This window comes from Nicotiana tabacum, chromosome 9 (genome assembly GCF_000715075.1).
Source record: "Nicotiana tabacum cultivar K326 chromosome 9, ASM71507v2, whole genome shotgun sequence".
NCBI lineage: Eukaryota > Viridiplantae > Streptophyta > Magnoliopsida > Solanales > Solanaceae > Nicotiana > Nicotiana tabacum.
In genome coordinates, this window is record NC_134088.1 from 102,436,047 (window position 1) to 102,459,029 (window position 22,983).

Sequence of the window (22,983 nt, forward strand, 5' to 3'; positions counted from 1 at the left end):
TTTATTTATTTAGTGTACAAGTGAAGCAAGAATGTTTTTCATATAATCTATAATTGGAAAAGTAGTGTTAAAAATGGGAGAAAGGCATATCTATTTTAGTTATTCTCACGGAAATTTGTGTAACGAGATAGATATTTTTCGAAGAAATACAAGAATTATTCCTTATGTTCGGGGATAGGTTTAAAATAGTCTCTTAAATATATTCCTCAAACATTTTTGGTCTTTTATGTTTTCAAATATTTAATATTCTGACTATTAGATTGACGTAAACGATGAATATTTAACTAGAAATATCAAGAAAGTCCCGTCAAATTTCAAAAATTACAACTCGAAAAACTACATTAAACATCATAAATAGAAAACAAAACAAATATTGCACCTCAAAAACTACATTAGACATCGAAAATAGAACAAAAATAGTATAAATTGAAACATAAATATTTCTTTTTCTCACAGTTTCTCTTAAATTTATCAACTATAGTTTGTTACTTTTGTCAAATTTAAAGAAAAAAAGAGACCTAAAATTATTATTTTTGACAAATTTTAAGGACCGAAATTGCTAGAGAATATTTAATGGACTATTTTTAACTTACCTAAAGATAAATACCATCGGGGACATACGATAAAATTGGAGATTAACACTTTGCACAACTTAAAACAAAACATCTTTCTCTTCTTTCTCTTCTCCATAATTTTCCTTTTGGTTTGCTTTGTAGCGAAGCGCAGCAGTGTTTAACTACCAAACACAAGAAATGCATTCGCCCCCTTACCAATACCAACTACCCGGTGCATCTGTGTCGACTTGACATCTTGAAGAAATTCATTATAGTGTCTGTGAAAAATCACTTCTTTTGTGCATAGAATCGAACACCTGGTGGGCAATAGCAAAAGGAGGACACCATGGATGGTAACTCAAAACTCTTTGCATTACCTACTTTTCTCTTCAACATTTTATTCTCTTTTTTTCATTTTCCCCTTTCCCCGAGCTTCATTTTGATTTTCTTAAGCCTAAAGAATGTCAATTGTTCAATAACTTAGAAATGTTGTCATGATTTTCCTGTGTCAGAGAAAATATTGGTGAAATAGTATTGTGGACACTTAAATGAAGATGAATTGTTGATGGAATATTAAGTAAAGAGTCATGTAAGAAATTAAAGATTGAAAGTAAGGAATCTAGTCACTAATCTGAATTAGAAATACAAGTCATGTCTTTGCATTTGATTCAAGAACTTAAAATGCATTTTTGAATTTAACTGGCACTATTTGTACTTCGCATTTCACTTGATTGCAGATATTTCTATTTCTTGGTCCGTATAGTTATTTTTTGGATTACATATATTCTTTTTCCTCATTTTCACCATACTTCACTGAGCGTGAGCTTTAGTGGTGTGTAAAGCTCCAACTGACACTATGTGCTCTTCCGTTTTTTGCCTTTGAAAACACTGTTTTAAGGGGGGATGTGGGGGAGGATCAAAGAGAAAATGGACCCTTTTTATAGAACTGCAGCCTGAGCTTCTGAGACTCATCATTACTTGCACTTTGCATTTGCTGAACTACATTGTGGAAGATGCAGTGCTAAGGAATAGTAGTTCGACTTATGTTTCTATTTGTTGTGTGTTTTTGTTATTTAGTTGATTCACAGCAGACTATGGAGGAAACTATCCTGGTGGGTGATGATCTGATGATGGGCCCGCCATCGCCTCTCATTCCACCTGAGATAGCGTCTCATGTACTCGAAGGTGTTGATCTCTGTGACGGAATCTTGAGGAATCTGTTCCTTTGTATGTCTACCTTTCCTCAAATAGCCCTTTTCGGTTCATGTGGTTTATAATGCTCATCAATCAAGGCTTTGTTTTTTAGGCTTACAAATCAATGATATTGAGCCATTCTGTCAGGATGAGATTGCTTTGTATCGGCAATGTGCAGAGAGAAGGGTGAGAATGATAACAACTGGATTAAATTTTTTTAACATTTTTGCTCATATAATTTTGATTTTCATGTACTTTAAATGAGGTTTTTGGTTGATTGAACAACTAATTTTATATCTGCAGTTTAATGTGAAGTCCTCATGTGTAGGATAAGGAGCTTAGGCAACGCCTTCAAGATAGCGAACAGAAATTAGGATTGTCAATGCCTCTAGATCAAGCAAAAGAACGAGCCACTCAACTAGAATCAGAAGTCACATTACTGGAGAGGTATGTTAGAGTAAAGATTAGTAATGATATTGATGAATCTGTCTTTTCCTTAGCTATGACTCATTAAATGTTTAGTCAATGGAAAAACTATCAAAAAAATGTTTAGTCAATAGAAACTTCCCGGCTATCTCTTAGAATCAATTGCAACTCCTTTGCATGATATTACCATTACCTGTGCAGTTTATTTGTGTATGAGCCTTGGTATGTAAAATGCTTAGTTTAAGTAGTCTCAATCTATTATTTTAGATGAAAATACACCAATAGTAGTATTGCTTTCGAGGAGTCTGGCCTGACCTTTGATTTAAAAATTGTGTTTGTCTGTAGAACAATATAAACATGCTTTACTCATTCACTCATTCATTATGTTTGAACTGATAAAGATGGACTATATCTCAATATTGGTTTGTCTTCATATTCACCGACTAATGAAGCTAGTTCTGTTCGTAAACAAGTTGCTGGTTATGTATATTAGTGAAGTAGGTTTAGCTTCGTTATCATCAAGTGCATGTTGTTACGATAAAATGTAGTACTGACACAGTTTTAGTGAGAGCAAGAAGTGCTTTCCATATTATTCACTTCCCTTCTCATTATCAGTCATGTCTGTCTTTGCTTTTGATATATTCTCTTCTAATTGCAAATGTATCATCCTCAATCTCAAGGCGATAGCTTATATTGTACATTTTGAATTCATAATTTAAGCTCTATGCAGTATTTTAAAAGATGGAAGCAAAGGGCGGGGCATGTTACCTATCATGGGATGGATGCAAGCCCTACAATTTTTTTAAAAATCTTTTTTAAAAATAAAAATAACATTTAAAACATTGGAATTTAAAAAATATAGAAAATTACTAAAATGCAAAAAATTCAAAATAAAAAAGTAACAAAATCCTTTTAAACTAGTGAAGCATAAAAATATATGTACGTGATTATATTCTTAGTCATCAAATCCGTAATTATAGAATATTGGTGTACAAGGAAGATAATTTAAGAGGTAAAGCGTGCATGCATTTTTGGACATACAGGGCAAACAACCCAAAGGCTTAAAGGTGCATGAACATATTTCTCATATGTAGAGGTGTTAGCCCTATGAGACTTTAGTTCCCATTAGAGATGGCAGTGGGGCTGGGCGGGGCGGTTGCGGTGCGGGTTTAAGTTTAACCCGCAAAACTTCAACCCGCCCCGCCCTGCCCCGCACCGCACCGCATAGCAATTTTTTTTGTTTTCAACCCGCCCCGCCCCGCCCCACCTAACGAAAAACTTCCGTTTTCTTCTATACGCTCTTTGTGAGCAAGTTCGTTTGAAAGTTTTTGTTCTCTGTACCTTTAATTTACTGAAGTTTGTTTATTTAAGTCAGTTAGTAAATCTTTTCATTTGTTAAATGTTCGTTGAAATTTTCTTTTAGTTCTGTTAATTATATATTATTATTATTTAGTCTTAAATAAATTCATACTTCCAGGTTGGCTACTGGATTAACTTTGTTTCTTGTCATTATTATTTTATTTAACATGAGCAAATTTATTTCAAAAAGACAAAAAGGGAAAAAACATGAATGAGAAAAGAAAAAAGAAAAGAGGAAAGGAAGAATCAGATTTTTCCAGTTAATAATAACCACAACCTTAAAATATTAAACATACAAAATCTCTTTTTAGGAAAAACTATAAGAAGAAATGCTCCAACAGTATGTACACTGGGTGAAAAGTTTGCTTGAAACTTACCAACTCGCCTCACATGATTATCAACCCGCAACCGCCCCGCAACCGCTTTTAGTTTTTAAAAGAATGTTCAAACCCGCCCAGCACCCGCACCCGCACCGCACCGCATTTATCCGCACCCGCATGATCTCAAACCCGCACCACCCCGCACCCGTACCGCCCCATTGTCATCCCTGGTTCCCATGGTTACCTCGAGGCGTTTAGAGGTTGCCTTGAACTTAGGCCAATTCCTGTGGTTGCCAATTTGCCTTTTATAAAATTACTCATCTCCAATCTGTTACCCTCTTCCGGAGTTCCGGTGGGACAGTCATCATTATCTTGCAGGCATATTCTACTTATAAATTAGGGATATGTCCTTTTCTTTAGTTCCAAATTTTGAAGTCACTAATACTTCAATGACCCTGAAGGCACATCTTTTTTTAATTGTGGAATGTTCAAAGGGTTATAAGAAAGGCTATATCTGTTCTGGTAATGGTGCCAATGTTCTTTCTTGTGATTGTCTTGTTCTCTAGTTGAAACCATTATCAGGATGCTGTGCCAAAAAAAAAAAAAAAACATAAGTTGGAATGCGGAGTTTACTCTTTTGTCTATAGCATTTGATGTGAAGTAATATACAATAAATAGTCTGCGACATGTCTTCTTTTCTTCTAGGCGCTTGATTTTGGCAAGTGGAGCTGAAGGTATGGATGGTTTTCGGCAGCGATGGAGTCTACATGGTCGCCTAACTGATACCAAGTATGATATCGTAACTGATTTTTCTGTTAGCTATTTGCATAGCCCCTTCCTTGGCAATTGGCAAGTGGTGCTGTTGGTTCCACTTGTTTCACAAGGTAAAACTAAGAATGCCATTATTTTTGGTATAAAACTGTAATTTGGTGAAACCTTAAATTTGATAATAAGTATGTTTAGATTTAGTCCATCATCTAATTTATTCACTTTTGCATGTGCTACAATCAGTTTTGCTATATCTATGGATTATTTGAGAGTATATCCTCTGCCAATTAAGGATGCAGCTACAAAATATTGACAATTTAAACTGCTAATATATGTACAAGCTGGACTTGGTTTGTAAATCTGTCTTAAGCTTGAACCTCGGTTGACTACCCTCAAACCTACTACTAGGTCTTGACAAAGCAGAGTTAAGCTTGAGTATTTGCCGCCAGTCCCTAGTGGCTGATGTTGTCCTTGCCACGTAAAGCAATGTGTTCATGGGAAATTTATCCCCATTGGTAATCATAAAGCTCTTCTTGCGTTTAAGACTTACTATCTTCTTTTTTATTGTACAATTATTCAACTAAAAAGTGAAATCTTGGGAGAACCTCTGGAAGAGCATTGATGACAAAGAAGAAAAAAGGAATTCCATATGCAAACAGTCGTTCCATTAATTACTACACATATCGTACTTTCTTTGTAGCACCTTGTTATAAGGTTTAATCCTCGTGCAGGAAAAGGCTGGAGGCCCTGAAGGGGGGAATGGAGAACAGGAAGAAGGATGAGCCAGCTGAAAGTGAACCTACCAAGAAAAGATGGTTCTTCTGGTGAAAACAATGCTTACATGGTCGTTTATATTACTGCCATCGCATTCAATAATTTTTTATGTTAAACCTCTTTTCGATCGCATTTTGTTCCTTTCTTGCTCCTTGTTTCCATCCTTTTTTTGAGAAGGGGAATTTGACCTTTTTTTACTGGTAAAGAACCCCACGCTTAAATATGTATACTCAAGTCCTTTACCATTTCAAATCCAAAAAAACAAAAATGTATACTCAAGTCAGATAGTGCAGCAATGAAGTAGCTCATGTTTTAGTGTTAGAAGTGTGTTCGTAGAGGACTTTGTTTCCATGACTTTGATTCATACTATGGAGAGGATAGTTTGTACTTACCTCCTTGTTTTTTTCCCCCTTATTTGATGTATAGATTGTTACTAGCAACTGGCAAGAACATTCGCCAACAAAAGCAAATGTTGTATGGTTTCCTAGGTTTGAAAGCTTTTTATTATCCTATTATTGTCTTATTCTTTAAATTTATTACCGTTTTCTTTTATTTGGGCTATCTTTACTACTTTTGCTGGCATTACTTTTTCTTTCCTTTCTATAGTATTTTCATCATAACTTTTTACTCATGTTTTTTTCCAACCGATTTTGAAAACAAGATTTTTTGATTTCCCGTTAATCGTATTGACTGACCCGGACCCCGTACCTGTCTCCGATGAAAGTCTTTTCTTGAACTGAGAGTCTATTGGAAATAGCTTCTACCTCTCACAAAGTTGGGGTAAGTTCTACGTACACCTCACCCTCCTCGAAATATATAGACTATGAAAGATAGCCTGATTCAGTAAACCTTTTTATCACTAAATAACAAGTTCAGTTGTTCAGTAAAGCCAAAAAGTACATACATCCCCTTGGGCAGAGGGAAAAAGGAGATAACGAAACATAAGTGTTAAATTACAAGTTTATGCTTCTACAGTATTTCTTCCACTACTCGGTAGTCCATTCTGTTTTCAACTTTAATCAAAAGCATATCTAGCTAAACTAAGATACCGCTGGTTCCTTGTCAAGTGCAAAGTTTGAGATTCAAATCATTATTCGCATAACTACATAAATAATCCCCATGAGTGATGTACGCTTCGAAAAAGGATGACTATTTACATTTCACTACTCTTGCAATACGAATATATACAGCTTTACTCTTGTAAAAGATGGCTAATTGGTGCCTCCAAATAAGCAATTATATGTATGCAACAGAGTCATCAATTTTCTACCAAACCAGTAAAATCTGAAATCTGGAATCTGGTATGGGATATTGTATGCAACGTTTACTTATCCATCTTTCCTCTCCGAAAAAGGGAGCAGCTGTAGAGGTAACTGGCACTTCTCCAGTGCTAGCAGTCCTTGGGGGCATTATACCAGATTGACTATCCAGCCAAAAAGTAATTACCGAAGCCCATGTAGACAGCTGAATTTCTAAAACCGATCAGCTCCCATGTCATGGACTCCTAGAATTGTCTATCAAAAAAAATTACATCTTGTTTTGGACCCCATGAGCCACCCTCGGACCATGCAGAACAGCCAGCAAATGTTGAGATCTCAAACAATTTATCGCTGATAATGAGGTGAAACTATCTGATACCTGTAGGCTGTGGTTATCTGGCTTCCAAAATCCAAGAAGTGCACTCTTGGAGTAATTGAAACTTTTGATTTACAGCTATGTTGAAGAAGACTTGTATTTTATTGCAGAACTCTGAGACACCTTCCTTGCAGCTAAATGATCCGGCACAAGTACAGTGGTCTGCTAAATGTGCAGCTTTAATCTGGTGGCATTTTAGGCATACCAGATCTTGAAGATGGTATAGCCTCTCTCTCTGTCGCACAATTTGAATAAGAGCATTTTCCATTGCTTCACGATCATAAGGTTGCCCACATTGGGGCACAGCACAACACCACTCCTGAGAAATCAAAGCTCTGTCTCGACACAGGTCAAGGTCTCTGCAGTCGTTGCAGTAACTGAAAGTAACAGATAATGGAAATAAGAAACCAACTAATATCCTGAAGATTCTATAGTAGACAACCAACTAATATCCTGAAGATTCTAGAGTAGACAAAGTCCAGTAGTGGCGGATACTGCCATCCTTTCTCTTTTCAGACGAAAGTAACACCTATTTCCCCTACATTTACCTGCAAATGACATTTGGAAGGGTATACGACACAGAGAGACCATGAAATTCTGCTTCTGGAGCGAATTCCCTCACACGAACAAGTTTTAATAGATTTCTCCTCATGATCTGCACAAAGGAAAGTAATAAAAACTTATCAACGGCATGCTGCAATGAAATGTTATTCTTGCTGAAGAATCATACTAGTGAATATCCAACTTATGTTTAGCGGTTTATCCCCATAATTAACACACCATTACAATCTATTTTAGCGCTCCACATTTCAATGGATATCACTAAATAATCTAGCATGATATGATGCGCCAAAGTGATCATAGTTTTTCAAATCAGAATCTCCAAGTTCTAAGGAGCCAACAAAATAGGAGATGAAAACATTAGCAAAACACACTGGTTTATTGGAAGGAAAGATGATGTATTCAGTGAAAGGGAAACTAGAAAAAGCCATCAGACAGAAGTAGAGACTGCATGATGCAAGACAAAAATCATTTCTACTAGTTATAACCAATGAAAGCATAGGTAAATGAGAAGGGGTCCTTCGCATTTACAAAAAATTTCATTTTGGGGGCAACATAAGGGGAAAAAGACAAGAAGAAGGCAGCAAGCACATAGACCAAAACATAGGAGCCTTGGAAGTTTTGCGTCGTTGCTAAAAGAGAATAACTCAGCTAATTTTGGCAGGTTTGTCACGATATCAATGCATAGGTGCTTACAAGCCTAAATAATATCAATGCATAGGTGCTTACAAGCCTAAATAACAAGCATTAAGAGCCAGAACACATTAATTAAAAGCCCAAGGAGGCTGGATAGACAAGAGACAGGTCAGTCCTTTTAGCAAATGATGCATAGGTATCACTAGTGCATATTTCTTTCATTAGAAAGAAAAGGAAAGCTCGAAAACATTTAATACCAGAACTTCATGCTGCACATTCTGGTCAAGGGCCAAAACTGCACAGACATGCTTAATGAACTCTAAAGCTGGATCCCCCTTCTGGACATGGGTATAAGATTGTGAGTTTGCATCTGATGTCTCCTGAGTCTTCTGGGAGTTGGTCATCGCTTTCATTTGAAGATTAGGGTCACAAACAATTTTCAGAAGTTTGTCAGTGAAGTAAGTTCGGATCTGCGGGCAGAATTTTCTAAAGTTTAGTTCTCACGCTTTAAAGAACCAAGCACAAAATAATGATAAAGGATGCCTACAAATGAGTCATAGCAGATACCTTCTTCTTTAGATCTTCCGCCATTTGCAAATCAAATGTTTCAGCAAGTGCAGCAGTGATTGATGGTGTACATAAATCACCAATGCTACTAGATGCTCGATGTGTAGCTTGTTCTTGTGCGAATTTCCATGGAATATACATAAATTCCGAAACAATCAAAATGAAGTGATCCTGCATGAAAGTCCAGCAGAGATTCATAAGGCAGAACACCTTATCAAGGACACCCGAGGATCAACTGTATATTGTTGTACTATGGTGCATCCAAGTTAATTGACACTTCTAACAACGGTAGGTCCACTTGTACCTTGTTGCATCTTCATGTAACGAAAGCAAAATTCCAGTATAATTACTAGCTGCGGGAAATACCTGAGTTGCCTTCGGTAAATTTTCTGCAATGTTCCAGCTTGACACAATGTCGACTTGTGATTCACCACACACGCTTTCTTCACCTGGTTCTGAGTTAACTTCTAAAGGCCCATCACTAAGTCTAGCTTGTATTCCCCCATAATTGTACTATATAAAAGGGAAATGGTAAGACAAAGAAATTAAACAAATGAGTAAAGAAAGAAAATATCTGTTGTCAGGACCATTAAATGAGCATGAGCTTTCAACCTCTTTACCCAGAATAATGAATACTCCATGAGGCAAGCAACCCAACTCTTTCCAATCCTATTTACAAATGGATTCTACCTACTAATCTGGTGTATTGCAATTTCATTCAGATTACACTTGGGCAATCATATATAACATTCATTTGGGTTGGAAAAAAAATACCAAAGTCATTTCCCATCATAAAGAAGCCTGGCTAGGGCATTAATAGTTAGCATAAAACTACTGTCAAGAGATTTCTAGGCATCAAATTCATCACCATAAACTCAAAAACAGGGATTCAGGGAAATTCTTGATCTGAAGGGAAATTTGACAACCATTAAGTTACAGCAAGAGATTCAGAACATGAGCAGTTCTAATAGTAATCCAAAATTTGTAAAGCATGCATCAGCATTGACTTAAACACATCAAAAGGATATTATTGTGATTTCATATGCATAAATCTGTTCCTTGGAGAAATGAAGGAAAAGATAACAGAGCCAAAATATTAATAACAAGAAAAAGAAAAGTAAACTGCAATAGCTAACCTGATCCATGAAAACCAATGAGTGCCAAAACTGCAAGGGCTCAAGTTCAATCCACTCAAACAATTCTCTGCAGATACACAAGAATAAGGGGAGAAAGCCAAAAGTAACTAAATGTGTTGGAGGAAAAATCTTCAGATTCAAGCCAAAAGTAACTAAATGTGTTGGAGGAAAAATCTTCAGATTCAAGAGATAGACTGACCTATTTTGTACTGTTTTAATAACACTATCACAGTAGGCTTTGGCTGCAGATACATCTGACTTTCCAGTGTCAATTATAATTTTTGAGAAGCTGGCAAACACAATAGCAGCACCCAATTTTCGGAGTTCAGCCACAAGCAATGCAAACATCTTTTGCATAACCTGCCAATTATGAAAATATTAAAACAACAGTTTTGATGAGTGCAAAGAAATGGAGAAACTACATGTGAATGAATCATCATGCAGGAACACATTCTAGGGAAATAGATCTCATGAGTGTCTTACATTTTCTGTAAGGCATTTGTTTAGGAGTTGGAGAAAAGATTCTCCCAGTACTAGTAACAAGAAGGAATGTCATGCATCTTGACTTCCAAATAGAACTCTTTATGTTTCTTTTTTAGACAACCCAGGAGTTTATTAATTACAAAAATTACCTTGTGAAGCATACTGTGGAGAGCTGGGTCATGTAGTCTAGACCGGGGGCTGTAATAGTTAGAAAAAGATGCAGCATTAGCAATCAAATACGACAAAAACAGAGGTGAAAGAAGCAAGGTTGTTACAACCTGCAGAGCCATCGATACAAATGTTGCAGCATTGCATCAGCAAATATGTTTCCTGATGTTACTGCATCCGTAAGGCACCTCTGGATCAACTGTTTGAGTACACGAAATGCAGGTGCACAGGAGGTCGTTGCGTCAAAGCAGTAATTATCATTAGTAAAATTCGTGGTAGAGTTCAAGTCCTGGTCCAATCCAAACAAAGTGCCTCCTTCCATTTCGTTTACTTGGTTGCTTTTCAGAAGAGCATCAACGGCCAGATGATGAATCTGAAGACAATAGCAGACATAAGGAGAATTTTCTAAAAGTCATAATAGGATTACCTTTGTGTATTGGGTATTTTTGCCAAGACATAAAATGGAAAGAAGTAACTGGATGAAAACTGGTGGAAATGTAGACCTTCAGCTCAACAGTAACTTTTCTATATGCACCCGGGTAAGTAAGAACCGGTTGATTGACCTGCTTTCAGAAAGCACAAGATAGCTTAAAATGTGCTCAAGGAAAATGGCAGAACACTAGAAATTCTCTTCTATAACCAATGAGAAAAATAAACAAAGCAGATATTATTATAAAAGAAGTTGATATGTAAAGCTGACCTCATCCATAAAAGACGATGCTTCATCATTTACGCCTCCCAAGTCAGGGATGCCATTATCAGATATCCACAAGACCTGTGAGAATCAACAAAATTTATATAATCCTGTAAAGGATATCTAAAAAAGATATTTATGATGCATATAGAAAACTTAAGTTGCTGAGAGTTTCAATCAAAATTCGTGCTAGCAAAAGTACAAGATGAGGGAAACATAGGCAACTGAAATTTAAAAAACCTAGTCATGAAGGTGGATATCTTAGCACTATATATAATCAGAAAGATTAAACTCGTCATCAAGTAAAGAAATAGCATGCAATATAAATGAGACAACCTGTTGCTGATCACGCAGTGCTCTAGAAAAGAAGATATCCGCTGTATGCATGAGCCAATCAACATCAAAATTCCCTATGGGAACCTGCAGAATGAGGCAATTGGAAACGTTAACGTTCAGAACTTTTTTGATTAGGCTATACTGGCAAGGAGACAGTAAGAAAGAAATTACATGGGCATATCTTGAGAGAGTGATCCTTTCATTTAACCACTGGGAGGATGTAACACATCGCTGCATTCCAATCTTTGCTGCAACATTTTGCCAGCCTAGTGCCTGAAAAGGAGAATTTTTCATTGTTTCATTGAATATAGTTAAGATAAACAAAGCAATTTCTCCTTCTTAATCAGGTACTATCAGCAGTAGTTGAACCTGATATTGGCTATCCCGAGCATTACAAGGGATACTGATGCAAGGAAAATCATCCAAAGCTCGTATACCAGACTTCAGCGAATGGGCATTCAGGCACTCAATCATGGCAACTGCAGGCCCATGATGCCTGTATGTCAACCAACCGATTAACATAAGAAGCTTACAAAATGGTATGAAACTAAATATAAACTAAATGCTCTAGAAAAGCTGAACCTCTCCTGAAGGTTCGAGTTCAATACTTTTAAGCTAAGTTGCTAGGACAGGGGTGCGGGTGTCCCACACGGGTGGGGATCTAGAGGTCAGATCCTTCGAGATGTAAATTATAAGATTCGAGGATACGGATCCTAGTAAAAATATCTCTAAATTATGAGAAATTTTGTGGAATACTTACGTATAACTTGGAAAGTGTGGATTTCTTTTTATTCTCAAGTTAGAGATAAGTAATGAATTGATTTCCTAGACAAGATATGCTATTTTCTTCAAATTTACCCTAGTTTTGGTTATTATTTCGGGAATTAAATTGTATCTCGTCCCGAATTTTTTTGTCCGTCGTGGTCAAAGTATCCCAAATTATTTGACCAGATCTGGTACGAATCTCATACCCACAATCATACTAGTGTCGTGTCGACACAGATGCGGCACCTAAACTGCCGTGTCGGAGCAACTTAGCTTTTAAGATAGGAAAACACAGAGAAACATAAATTTTTATAATTCTAAAAATATGTCATTAGTCTTGAGATGCCATCAATATCCAAAGAAGTACAACATGTTACAGGCGAATCTCTCTCTCTCATGGTAGTGTGTTCTTATTGTTCCTGCTAAGTTCATAAACATGTTTACCAATGAGGAATTTGGTGATAAATGCTTCTATTAGCCAAAAACAAGCTAATCAAATTCAATATGTTCAGTAAAGTAGCTTACACTTGTTAGGGCGTCCAACATTGGTTGACGGGATGGATTGTAGTATCCTTATATGCTATTGGGCAATTCTTACCTCATGAGCTAACTTTTGGGCTTGAGTTAAGCCCAGCGTCTATTTGCTTAACATGGTATCGGAGCAAGACCCACCTCTGTTCTTGGTTGATTCAATGTTGGGCCCAGATAATATGTTATTCATGCTTCAGATGTCCAGTCATGAGCATGGGAGTTAGAGTATCCGGCATTGGTTGAGGAAATGGGTTGTTGTCTTCTTGTATGGTCTTAGGTAATCATCACCTCATGAACTACCTTTTGGGGTTGAGTTACGGCCAACGTCCATTTTCTTAGCAAAAACAATATTATGCAGTATAAGAGATGGTTCAACATATGCACAACCAGGCCATTAAGGATTCTAGAAGATACTATGTGTGAGAAAGCACGAGAGAAAATATGTTATTGATATTGGATGATAAATACAATACAAGAGGTCCCTATTTATAGCTATACACTACAAGGAGATATTACTCCTCTTCCAATGCGGGACAAGACTACACTATACATATCTGTAAACTAACACTCCCCCTTAAGCCGGTGCATACACATCATATGTACCGAGCTTGTTACACATGTAGCTAATACGAGAACCAGTAAAAGACTTAGTGAAAATATCTGCTAGTTGATCATTCGACTTTACAAACTTTGTAACAGTATCTCCTGAAAGTATTTTTTCTTTGACAAAGTGACAGTCGATCTCAATGTGATTAGTCCTTTCATGGAACACCGGATTTGACGCAATATGAAGAGCAGCTTAGTTATGACACACTAGTTTCATCTTGCTGATTTCTCCGAACTTTAACTCCTTGAGCAGCTGCTTGACCCAAACTAACTCACACGTCGCCATAGCCATGGCTCGATATTCGGTTTCGGCGCTAGATCGAGCAACTACATTTTGTTTCTTGCTCTTCCACGAGACCAAGTTACCTCCTACTATAACACAATATCCAGACGTAGAACGTCTATCAAAAGGTGATCCTGCCCAATCAGCATTTGTCTACCCAACAATTTGCTCGTGGCCTCGATCCTCGAATAGTAATCCTTTGCCTGGAGCTGACTTTATATAACCGAAGAATGCGAACAACTGCATCCCAGTGACTATCACAGGGAGAATCCATAAACTGACTTACAACACTCACCGGAAAAGAAATGTCAGGTCTAGTCACTGTGAGGTAATTCAATTTGCCAACCAACCTCCTATATCTCGTAGGGTCTCTAAGAGGCTCCCCCTGTCCAGGCAGAAGCTTAGCATTCGGATCCATAGGAGAGTCAATAGGTCTGCAACCCATCATTCCAGTCTCCTCAAGAATGTCTAAGGCATACTTCCGCTGTGAAATAACAATACCTGAGCTAGACTGAGCGACCTCAATACCTAGAAAATACTTCAATCTGCCCAGATCCTTAGTCTGGAAGTGCTGAAAGAGATGTTGCTTCAGATTAGTAATATTATCCTGATCATTGCCAATAATAACAATATCATCAATATAAATCACTAGATAAATACACAGATTAGGAACAGAATGCCGATAAAACACAGAGTGATCAGCCTCACTACGAGTCATGCCGAACTCCTGAATAATTGTGTTGAACTTACCAAATCAAGCTCGAGGGGACTGTTTCAAACCATATAGTGACCTGCGCAATCTGCACACACAACCATTAAACTCCCCTTGAGCAACAAAACCAGGTGGTTGCTCCATATAAACTTTTTCCTCAAAATCACTGTAGAGAAAAGCATTCTTAATGTCTAACTGATAAAGAGGCCAATGACGTACAACAGCCATGGACAAAAAGAGACGAACAGATGCTACTTTTGCCACGGGAGAGAAAGTATCACTATAATCAAGCCCAAAAATCTGAGTATATCCTTTTGCAACAAGACGAGCCTTAAGCTGGTCAACCTGGCCATCCGGGCCGACTTTGACTGTATAAACCCAACGACAACCAACTGTAGACTTACCTGCAAGAAGAGGAACAAGCTCCCAAGTGCCACTCCCATGTAAAGCAGACATCTCATCAATCATAGCATGTCGCCATCTTGGATGAGATAGTGCCTCACCTGTAGACTTAGGGATAGAAACAGTGGACAAAGAAGATATAAAAGCATAATGAGGTGACGACACGCGATGATAACTTAAACCGACATAGTGGGGATTAGGATTAAGTGTGGATCGTACACCTTTGCGGAGTGCAATTGGTTGACTAAGAGGAGACAAGTCCACAGTAGGTGCAGAATCTGATGCGGGGCGTGAATCACCTGAGCCTGATGCTGGATGTGGACGACGATGATAAGTCAAGAGTGGTGGAGCTGCAGAAGGTTAAACTGGATTACGTGGAGGAACTGGAGCTATAGGTGGTGGAGCTACAACTGAAGTTATAGGTGGTGAAACTGGAGCTATAGGTGGTGGAGCCGTAGATGGTGGAGCTGGAGTGACTGAATTTCCAAAAGATGAAACTGATAGTACCTCAGAAATATCTAAGTGATGACCTGAACCTGTGAAGTATGATTGGGTTTCAAAGAAGGTAACATCAGCGGACATAAGGTACCGCTGGAGGTCAGGAGAGTAGCATCAATATCCCTTTTGTGTTCTCGAGAAATCTAGAAATACGCATTTAAGAGCACGAGGAGCTAACTTATCTGTTCCTGGAGTAAGGTTATAGAACAAAACAAGTGTTTCCAAAGATACAGGGTGGAAGAGAGAACAAAGGTAAGTGGAAAAACATGACAGAGAATGGAACTTGGTTCTGGATAGCTGAAGATGGCATACGATTAATAAGATAGCAAGATGTAAGAATTGCATTCCCCAAAAATGCAACGGAGCATGAGATTGTATGAGTAAGGTACGAGCAGTTTCAATAAGATGTCTATTCTTTCTTTCAGCAACCTTATTTTGTTGAGATGTGTACGGACAAGATATTTGATGAATAATCCCATGAGATTTCATAAACTGATGAAATGGGGAAGACAAATACTCTCGAGCATTATCACTACGAAATGTGCGAATAAAAATCCCAAATTGATTTTGAATTTCAGCGTGGAAGGTCTGGAAAATAGAAAACAGCTCAGATCGATTTTTTATCAGAAATATCCAAGTGCACCTGGAATAATCATTAATTAAACTGATAAAGTAGCAGAATCTCAATGTGGAACTGACCCGACTAGGACCCCAAACATCTGAATGGACTAAAGTAAAAGGTGACTCTGCTCGATTATCAAGACGCCGAGGGAAATGGAAGCGAGTATGCTTACCGAGCTGACATGATTCACACTCTAGAGCTGACAAGTGAGATAAACCATATACCATTTTCTGAAGTTTTGACAAACTGGGATGTCCCAACCGTTTATGTAATAAATCTGGTGAATCAGTAACAGGAAAAGTTGTAGAAGGAAGACAAGATGTGAGTCCATGTGATTTAGCAAGGATAAGGTAATAAAGTCCGTTTGATTCACGCCCGGTACCAATGATCTGCCCCGTACTGCGTTCCTGTATAAAAACATGGTCATCAAAAAATAAAACAGCGCATTTAAGTGATTTGGCTAAGCGACTAACAGCTATGAGATTAAAAGGACTATTGGGAACATAAAGGACTGAATCTAAAGGTAAGGAAGGAAGTGGGTTTGCTTGACCTATTGCAGTTGCCATGGTTTGAGACCCATTGGCCATTGTGACTTTTGGAAGAGATTGAGAATACAAAATAGTAATGAAAAGAGATTTGTTACCAGAAATATGATCTGATGCACCTAAATCAATGACCCAAGACTCAGGATGAAGATTGGGAGAAACAAGTCACGGTATTACCTGTTTGAACAACAGAAGCTATCTCAGAAAATGTCTGTTTACATGCTTTATACTGAAAGAACTCAATATAATCTGCTAAAGAAACCATCCGACTATTCAAAGCATCGGTTACCATGTCGCTACGAGATGTCTGCTTATATGCTTTGTACTAAAGGAACTCAATATAATCTGCTAAAGAAACCATCTGACTATTCAAAGCATCGGTTCCCATGTCGCTATAATTTGTCGTAGTAGGGTTAACTTGAAATAGTGGAAATAAGTAACTCCGGCGAGAAAACAGAAGAAATAGCTTGAAAACACTGTTTACAGCAGAAAAACAGAACATTGTTCTGCGCCGAAAACACTGTTCATGCTGGAAACATTATAGCTTGCCGAAATCTACTGTAGCTGACGGGTAAACTCAAAGTGGTCGGAATGAAACAAAACCAGTGAGGGTAGGATCGGAATTACCAGGCGATCCTACTGTTCAACTGGAACTTTTTCAAAATCTGGCCGGAACAGTACTCACGCGCCGGCGTGTCGATCAGATCTCACCGGAAAAATTTTTCTTTTCCAGGCACGTGAGGGCGCGTGGACGTGTGTTTTCCGGTGGGGTTGACTGGGGTTTGGTCGCCTGAGCCTGGGGAGTCTTGTGGTGGTGTTGATTTTTGCACAACACCAACAGAAAGTGATTTTCTTACGGACAGCCTTCTAAGTCGCCGGAAAATTGCACGGCGAAGGGGTCTTTCTTCCGGAAGTCCCTGGAATGATGCACAGCGACGGGTTTCTCACTAATGCTCTGATACCATGTGAGAAAGCACGGGAGAAAATATGTTATTGATATTGGATGATAAATACAATACAAGAGGTCCCTATTTATAGCTATACACTACAAGGATATATTACTCCTCTTCCAATGTGGGACAAGACTACACTATACATATCTGTAAACTAACACTGTGGAACATTGTTTAGGCTGAAGAAACTATACACTATCAGCCCACAGACTGAAAAAATAAAAACGATAAGGATTAAGATAATGGAAATTAACCTATGCTCATTTATTATTCTCTGTAGACTCCTCTCCGCTTCCTTGATGTGCCTGACATAATCCACCTAAATAGGAGTCAAAATACAAAAAGGATAAAAATGAGATCAAAGCAAAAACATTATTAATTGAATGTTATTTTGAAAGAACAATGACCTTACCTTAAAACTAATACCTTCCTTTTGTGTGATAGGCTGACCAGACAATGTTTGGCAAGCTTCATAATAATGTCTTTCAAGAATGTGTGGTGATAATTCCTTGTTTTGAAATGGATTAACAACCACGACATGTATCATCTTGGACGAAGGAAAATATCCCACATAAATGGCTCGTCCATCGGACAAGCTGAAATGTAATTCAGATATCAAATGTTAATTCTTAATAACTAGCACGATCTACACTTATGCAGACTTAAACATTGGTGTGACCAAATCTAGATGATACAAAATTGGTGGCGAAAATGGATATTGGATTTCAGAAAAAGCAACATGCCTGCAATTGAAGTGAGAACAATTAATATCATTCTAGCAAACCCCTTTATTAATACCAGCGATGAACTCCATGTTTGCTTACACCTACGTGAAAATTCGAGAGTTGGTTATTTAAAGTAAAATGTTAAGGCTCTGATTATGTTGCATTTGAATTAGAAAAAGCGTGGATTTTGGTTTAGTGTTTTGAGAACAAGGGTCCTATTTTGAACCACAAATGTATAGATGTGAGTGTTTGGATTTAGTTTTGGTTGAATTAGTTTTGGGTTTGTTTTGGGAGGACGTTCTGGAAGAATTGGGTTTGGTTTCTCTTCTAAAAGCAAATGAGAGTGTATGGATTTAGTTTTGGTTGAACTAGCTTCAAGTTTGTTTAGACAGAAAAGGTATTGGTCGTCTTTTTGGAAAATGCCACTAAACCCTAAAGCATGTGAGACAATGAAGTAATGTTTTTATTGATAGTCCCCTTAGTTGCAGTATGGTAACACTTTAGAAGCTTTTTTGAGGTTAGAAGTGAATGGGGAGCATCTGGCAGTGCATTATTAGCTGGTGGCTCACTGAAAACAAAAATCCTCTCCATAAAAAGAAACAATCGGTTTATTAATGGTAAGCACCAGGCAGTGCATTATTAGCTGGTGGCACTGAATTTATATTTACTAATTTTTAAATAAGATAAATACACACATTCAAATGCTGAGAAAACAAACAATCTTAACTAAGAAATACTCAGATTTAGAGATAATATCTTAATAATTCGATAGATATTCATATTCAAACATCTTAATCTTCAAAATGAAACAACCACTTAGATGCCATTAATTTGAGGAGCAGCACAAGGATTCCTCTTTTTCCCCGCAGGAGAAAAGCATAGGCGACCCTACTATATTTGAACTCTAGTGATGAGGTAAATGCCAGCTAGCCAAAAGGACAATGATCAATGGAAAAAGACATGTAAGTAATTGCATACTTGGATCCAAAAGGTATCTTTGATAGATAGAAGAGAAGGCAAAAGTTAGGTCAAAACAATTAGCATACATTGCGCCAAATGACAAATCCCACTAGGACTTGCAATATTCAGAGAAAACTGAATGAGCCAACATTAAACAAAATAAATTATAATACGACAGGTAAAATACAATCCCACTACCTCTGCACCAAAAACGAAGCAAATTAACTCTATTTTCATGCTTGCAGTTGAAATCCTTATCCCTTAACATTCAATGTGGTCTGACTAAGAAATGGGATAATCAATCCAAGAAACAAGCCAAATAGATAAGCCGTAAGTAATACCCAAGTAATTTACATCAGAAGTGAGCAAAGTAAGGCAGCACCTCAGAACCCAAGTAGATTAATGCAGACAAATTTGGACATCAATGATTTTGGTACTTCCGAGCAATATTTATGTATTAGAGCACTATTTGCTTGATGTAATTCTTAGCAGGAAAGAGTTTGGCAAGTGAATGGGTTTTACCTGGTAGTTTACGAGTAATCATGTCTATAGAGTACCAACAGTCAACCACGGGTAATTTTAGTTTAAGTTTGAGATTTACAGAAATACCTCAGAATTTGGGATTTGGAACCCGGATGCTTACTATCAGAATAATATGCAAAGAGGATATTTTTAATACGTGGAGAGAATTTTATTTTTTTTTGTTACGGTCAAGTGAAAATATATTCAAAGATTTAATTTTGGTGAAACAGAACTGTTATATCTATCCTCGTAAGACAGTGTCACCCACCAACATGCTTCCTCTATAGAACAAGTCTTTACCATGCACGTTGAATTAAACATAATGTATCATGATTCATCATAAGCACATAAAATATCAAACTTGAAATGGAAACTTTTAGTTGTAGTTTTTAGCAGGTATATACTAGAATGAAAGGGGAGCCTAACTTGCCTGTGATATAAGTAGAAGAAAGTTATTGACTGGTCCAAATACGGGCACTCAGTGGTTGTCTTCATATGCAGCTCACTCAAACTCCAACCATCTTGTGGATTCCTTTTTTTAGCTGCTTTATCAACTTTACAAACACAACCCGTCTGGAGAATAGCACTGAACTCCAATGGAACCTTTGTTTCATATATTCCCTGATCAAACAATCTCGTAAGCCATGTCGCAGCATTTATAGACAGATATTCAACGTTCGACCAGAAGAGTAAGAGTTAAAGAGAAATGCTTTTTCAGCAAAACGTGTCACAATATGAAACATATAAATCTAACATATGGGGTTTATATTCACACACACACACACTTTGCTGACTGAAAATTGGAGTGCATAGGAAAAAATAAATACTAAATCTTAGAAACCCAATGAAAGTGGAAGTATATCTACACCTTGGGAATTACTACTCAGGTATTAAGGCTGATATAAGCAAAGGGGAAGATCCACCACTTTATATTGCATGCATGTTTTGTCCATGAAAAGACTGTCTCTGCATAAAGTATTGTGCTACTGCTATCATGGTTCTCATCTAGTAACAACTTAAAATTATGTTACTAGTAAAGATAATTTACATGGGATCTTCTCCTCATCTAGAAAAAGGAAGTTTTATTGACAAATAGGAAGAAGATAAAAGGGTTCTCCATGTGAAAAATAATTAAGCTGGTAATATTATCCTATTTTGCCCCCAGGGCTTTGGTCTAGTGGTGAGAGAGCAACTCCTGATGTAGGATAGGCTCACATTACAGGTTCAAAACCTGCCACGGACAAAAGCCCTGTATTTAAGTGGAGAAGGGTAGAAGGGCGGGCCCATTATCCGCCGAGTTACGAACCTTGCGCCACTTTCACTCGGGAATTTCTCGGTTATCAAAAAATATATCATCCTATTTCAACAGCCAAAAGCATATCTATTTATTGGTTCTACAAAACCTGGTGCTCTATGAGGACCAAATACATCATAGACATCTCAAGTACAGAGAAGGCGCTGGTTAAATGAAAATGAAAATTTGATGTTCTTCATTCTTTACTTTGTAATCTTTTTTAGGTCTTGGTTAGAAAATTGGTTGTTCTTGGTGAAAACATGTCTTAACGATCTTTTTCTTTTAGTTTTTTATCTCTTTCACCGATGTAAGGAAAAATCACACAACTATATTTTTTGTTTTTCGCTTAAAGAAATGTCAAATTAATGATATACAATTCATAAATTAAGTATAGAGTAATGGAAGACTTCACATCTTTTTTTGGGGGGGTGGGGGTTAATAAGTGTAAAGACTTCCCATAACATATAGTGTTGATAATTCATGACTTATTTTCTTGAGATCTATGATTTTCCATACTTAAATCTAATTTTATAGAAATAAATTGGTACCAAGAAAAAATAAATATTTGAGACCAAATTGTACCAATTAACACCAGACTTGGCACAGTATTTAAAATTCTGTTACGACATGAAAGTGCAAATGCACTTGAATTTAGGAATTTTGTCTTAGCTTTCATATTCAGATATTGCCCATTACGTTACTAGTTCATTCTACAGATCATCTATTCGGGCTGTGTTGCACTTAATAATTTTTAAGGAGATTCAAGAAAAAAAGTATGATGTTTCAAGTTTTGTTTTTTGGGTAATTATGATGTTTCAAGTTTATCAATATACATATTTTGAATTGGATCTACACCCACACTCTTTTTATTGTCAATTCATTATATTCCGCTTTTCAGTACATCCTCTTAATAAAAGAGTAATACAAATATAAAACAAATATGAAGTAAAACTAGGTCATGCATAAAAAAATCTCAAGCTACAGATTTCAAGTTTTTGAATATAGAAAGGCAAAAGAAAGATCAAGAGCAGGAAATTCAAGAACATTATTCCAGAGAATAACATGTATGAGCAATTGCCCAATCAAAACCATTATTAACAGTAGATTTAGTATACAATGGATCCAATTTTTAAAACAAAATGGAACGAAAAACACCTGTTGTATCATATAAAAGAACTTGATATCAAAAGTAAAATTCTGGTTACATTTGTGATTGCCATTTACGACTGAAGAACATGCATGCAAGCATGTTCAGGTTTATGAATAACACAGAACTTTCGGCAAAAGGCATGCTAACCTCCACTTCTGGATCAGCAAGGTGAGCTGCTAGCTTTTTGCTCTCCGACTTGAATTGATCCTCATCAATAATAACCTAGTAAAAAACAGCAAAAGTGCAATGAGAGAACCTAGAACCTTTGCAGCCAAGCATATTAAAAGATGACCAGAACTGATTATGATCAATGTACCTCAATTAAATTGTAGCTATGGCGTCCATGAGGAAGAATCTTGTTGACACGTCTTCCAGGAAATTCCTCTGTTATAGGAGCTTTGGAGTTGAGGTAAAACACTCGGGGGATAGTTACTGAAATTTTGTGCATGACTCCTTCCACAACTACCCATGCAAAAAATTGTCCATGCTGTGAAGTAGGCTCAAGCTGAACTATCTGAAGGAAAAGCAAATTACATAAGCACCAATGGAAGAAATGGATTCAGCAGAATGCTCATTAAAATCATATGAGCAACATCACCTGCCAGTGACTTCGTGTGAGAGCTAATTCATGTCGCTCAAAGTAGGAATTAACCCCAGTTCTACCCTGGTGTTTGTGGTTTACCATGTGATGAGACAATTCAGTACTGCCATTAACATGGTTTACTGTCCTTGAGGTATCCAACCTAACAAACACCAAGTACATCATCATAAGAACAAGCAATGATGCACCACAGAGAGTTCAAT

At 37.2% G+C, this 22,983-nt stretch overlaps 2 protein-coding genes and 1 long non-coding RNA gene across 3 annotated transcripts in view; 1 reads left to right on the top strand and 2 right to left on the bottom strand.

Moving 5' to 3' along the window:
• Positions 1-620: 620 nt before the first annotated feature.
• On the top strand, positions 621-5,899 carry LOC107791918 (uncharacterized). Its single transcript, XM_016614070.2, has 6 exons — positions 621-907; positions 1,632-1,781; positions 1,861-1,934; positions 2,077-2,195; positions 4,559-4,642; positions 5,353-5,899. Exons 1-6 carry the CDS (start codon positions 901-903, stop codon positions 5,447-5,449), a joined length of 531 nt encoding a protein of 176 aa, XP_016469556.1. The 5' UTR covers positions 621-900; the 3' UTR covers positions 5,450-5,899.
• A 393-nt stretch (positions 5,900-6,292) lies between these two features.
• Positions 6,293-22,983, bottom strand: part of LOC107791916 (DNA polymerase epsilon catalytic subunit A) — a 47,835-nt gene continuing 31,144 nt past the window's right edge. The window contains exons 30-49 of the mRNA XM_075221960.1: positions 22,778-22,922; positions 22,496-22,693; positions 22,327-22,401; positions 20,166-20,356; positions 17,941-18,124; positions 17,783-17,847; positions 11,981-12,107; positions 11,783-11,884; positions 11,612-11,695; positions 11,282-11,356; positions 11,085-11,144; positions 10,692-10,954; positions 10,563-10,611; positions 10,130-10,290; positions 9,931-9,997; positions 9,161-9,307; positions 8,795-8,965; positions 8,485-8,697; positions 7,579-7,685; positions 6,293-7,407 (exon numbers count right to left, since the gene is read on the bottom strand). Coding sequence (XP_075078061.1) covers positions 7,047-7,407; positions 7,579-7,685; positions 8,485-8,697; positions 8,795-8,965; positions 9,161-9,307; positions 9,931-9,997; positions 10,130-10,290; positions 10,563-10,611; positions 10,692-10,954; positions 11,085-11,144; positions 11,282-11,356; positions 11,612-11,695; positions 11,783-11,884; positions 11,981-12,107; positions 17,783-17,847; positions 17,941-18,124; positions 20,166-20,356; positions 22,327-22,401; positions 22,496-22,693; positions 22,778-22,922 — 2,845 coding nt within the window. The 3' untranslated portion in view covers positions 6,293-7,046. The remainder of the gene's footprint in view (positions 7,408-7,578; positions 7,686-8,484; positions 8,698-8,794; positions 8,966-9,160; positions 9,308-9,930; positions 9,998-10,129; positions 10,291-10,562; positions 10,612-10,691; positions 10,955-11,084; positions 11,145-11,281; positions 11,357-11,611; positions 11,696-11,782; positions 11,885-11,980; positions 12,108-17,782; positions 17,848-17,940; positions 18,125-20,165; positions 20,357-22,326; positions 22,402-22,495; positions 22,694-22,777; positions 22,923-22,983) is intronic.
• On the bottom strand, positions 14,264-15,054 carry LOC142164273 (uncharacterized). The gene is made up of 3 exons (XR_012694993.1): positions 14,913-15,054; positions 14,547-14,596; positions 14,264-14,403 (listed from the first exon to the last, which is right to left on the bottom strand). It is a non-coding gene; the product is annotated as an uncharacterized LOC142164273 (long non-coding RNA).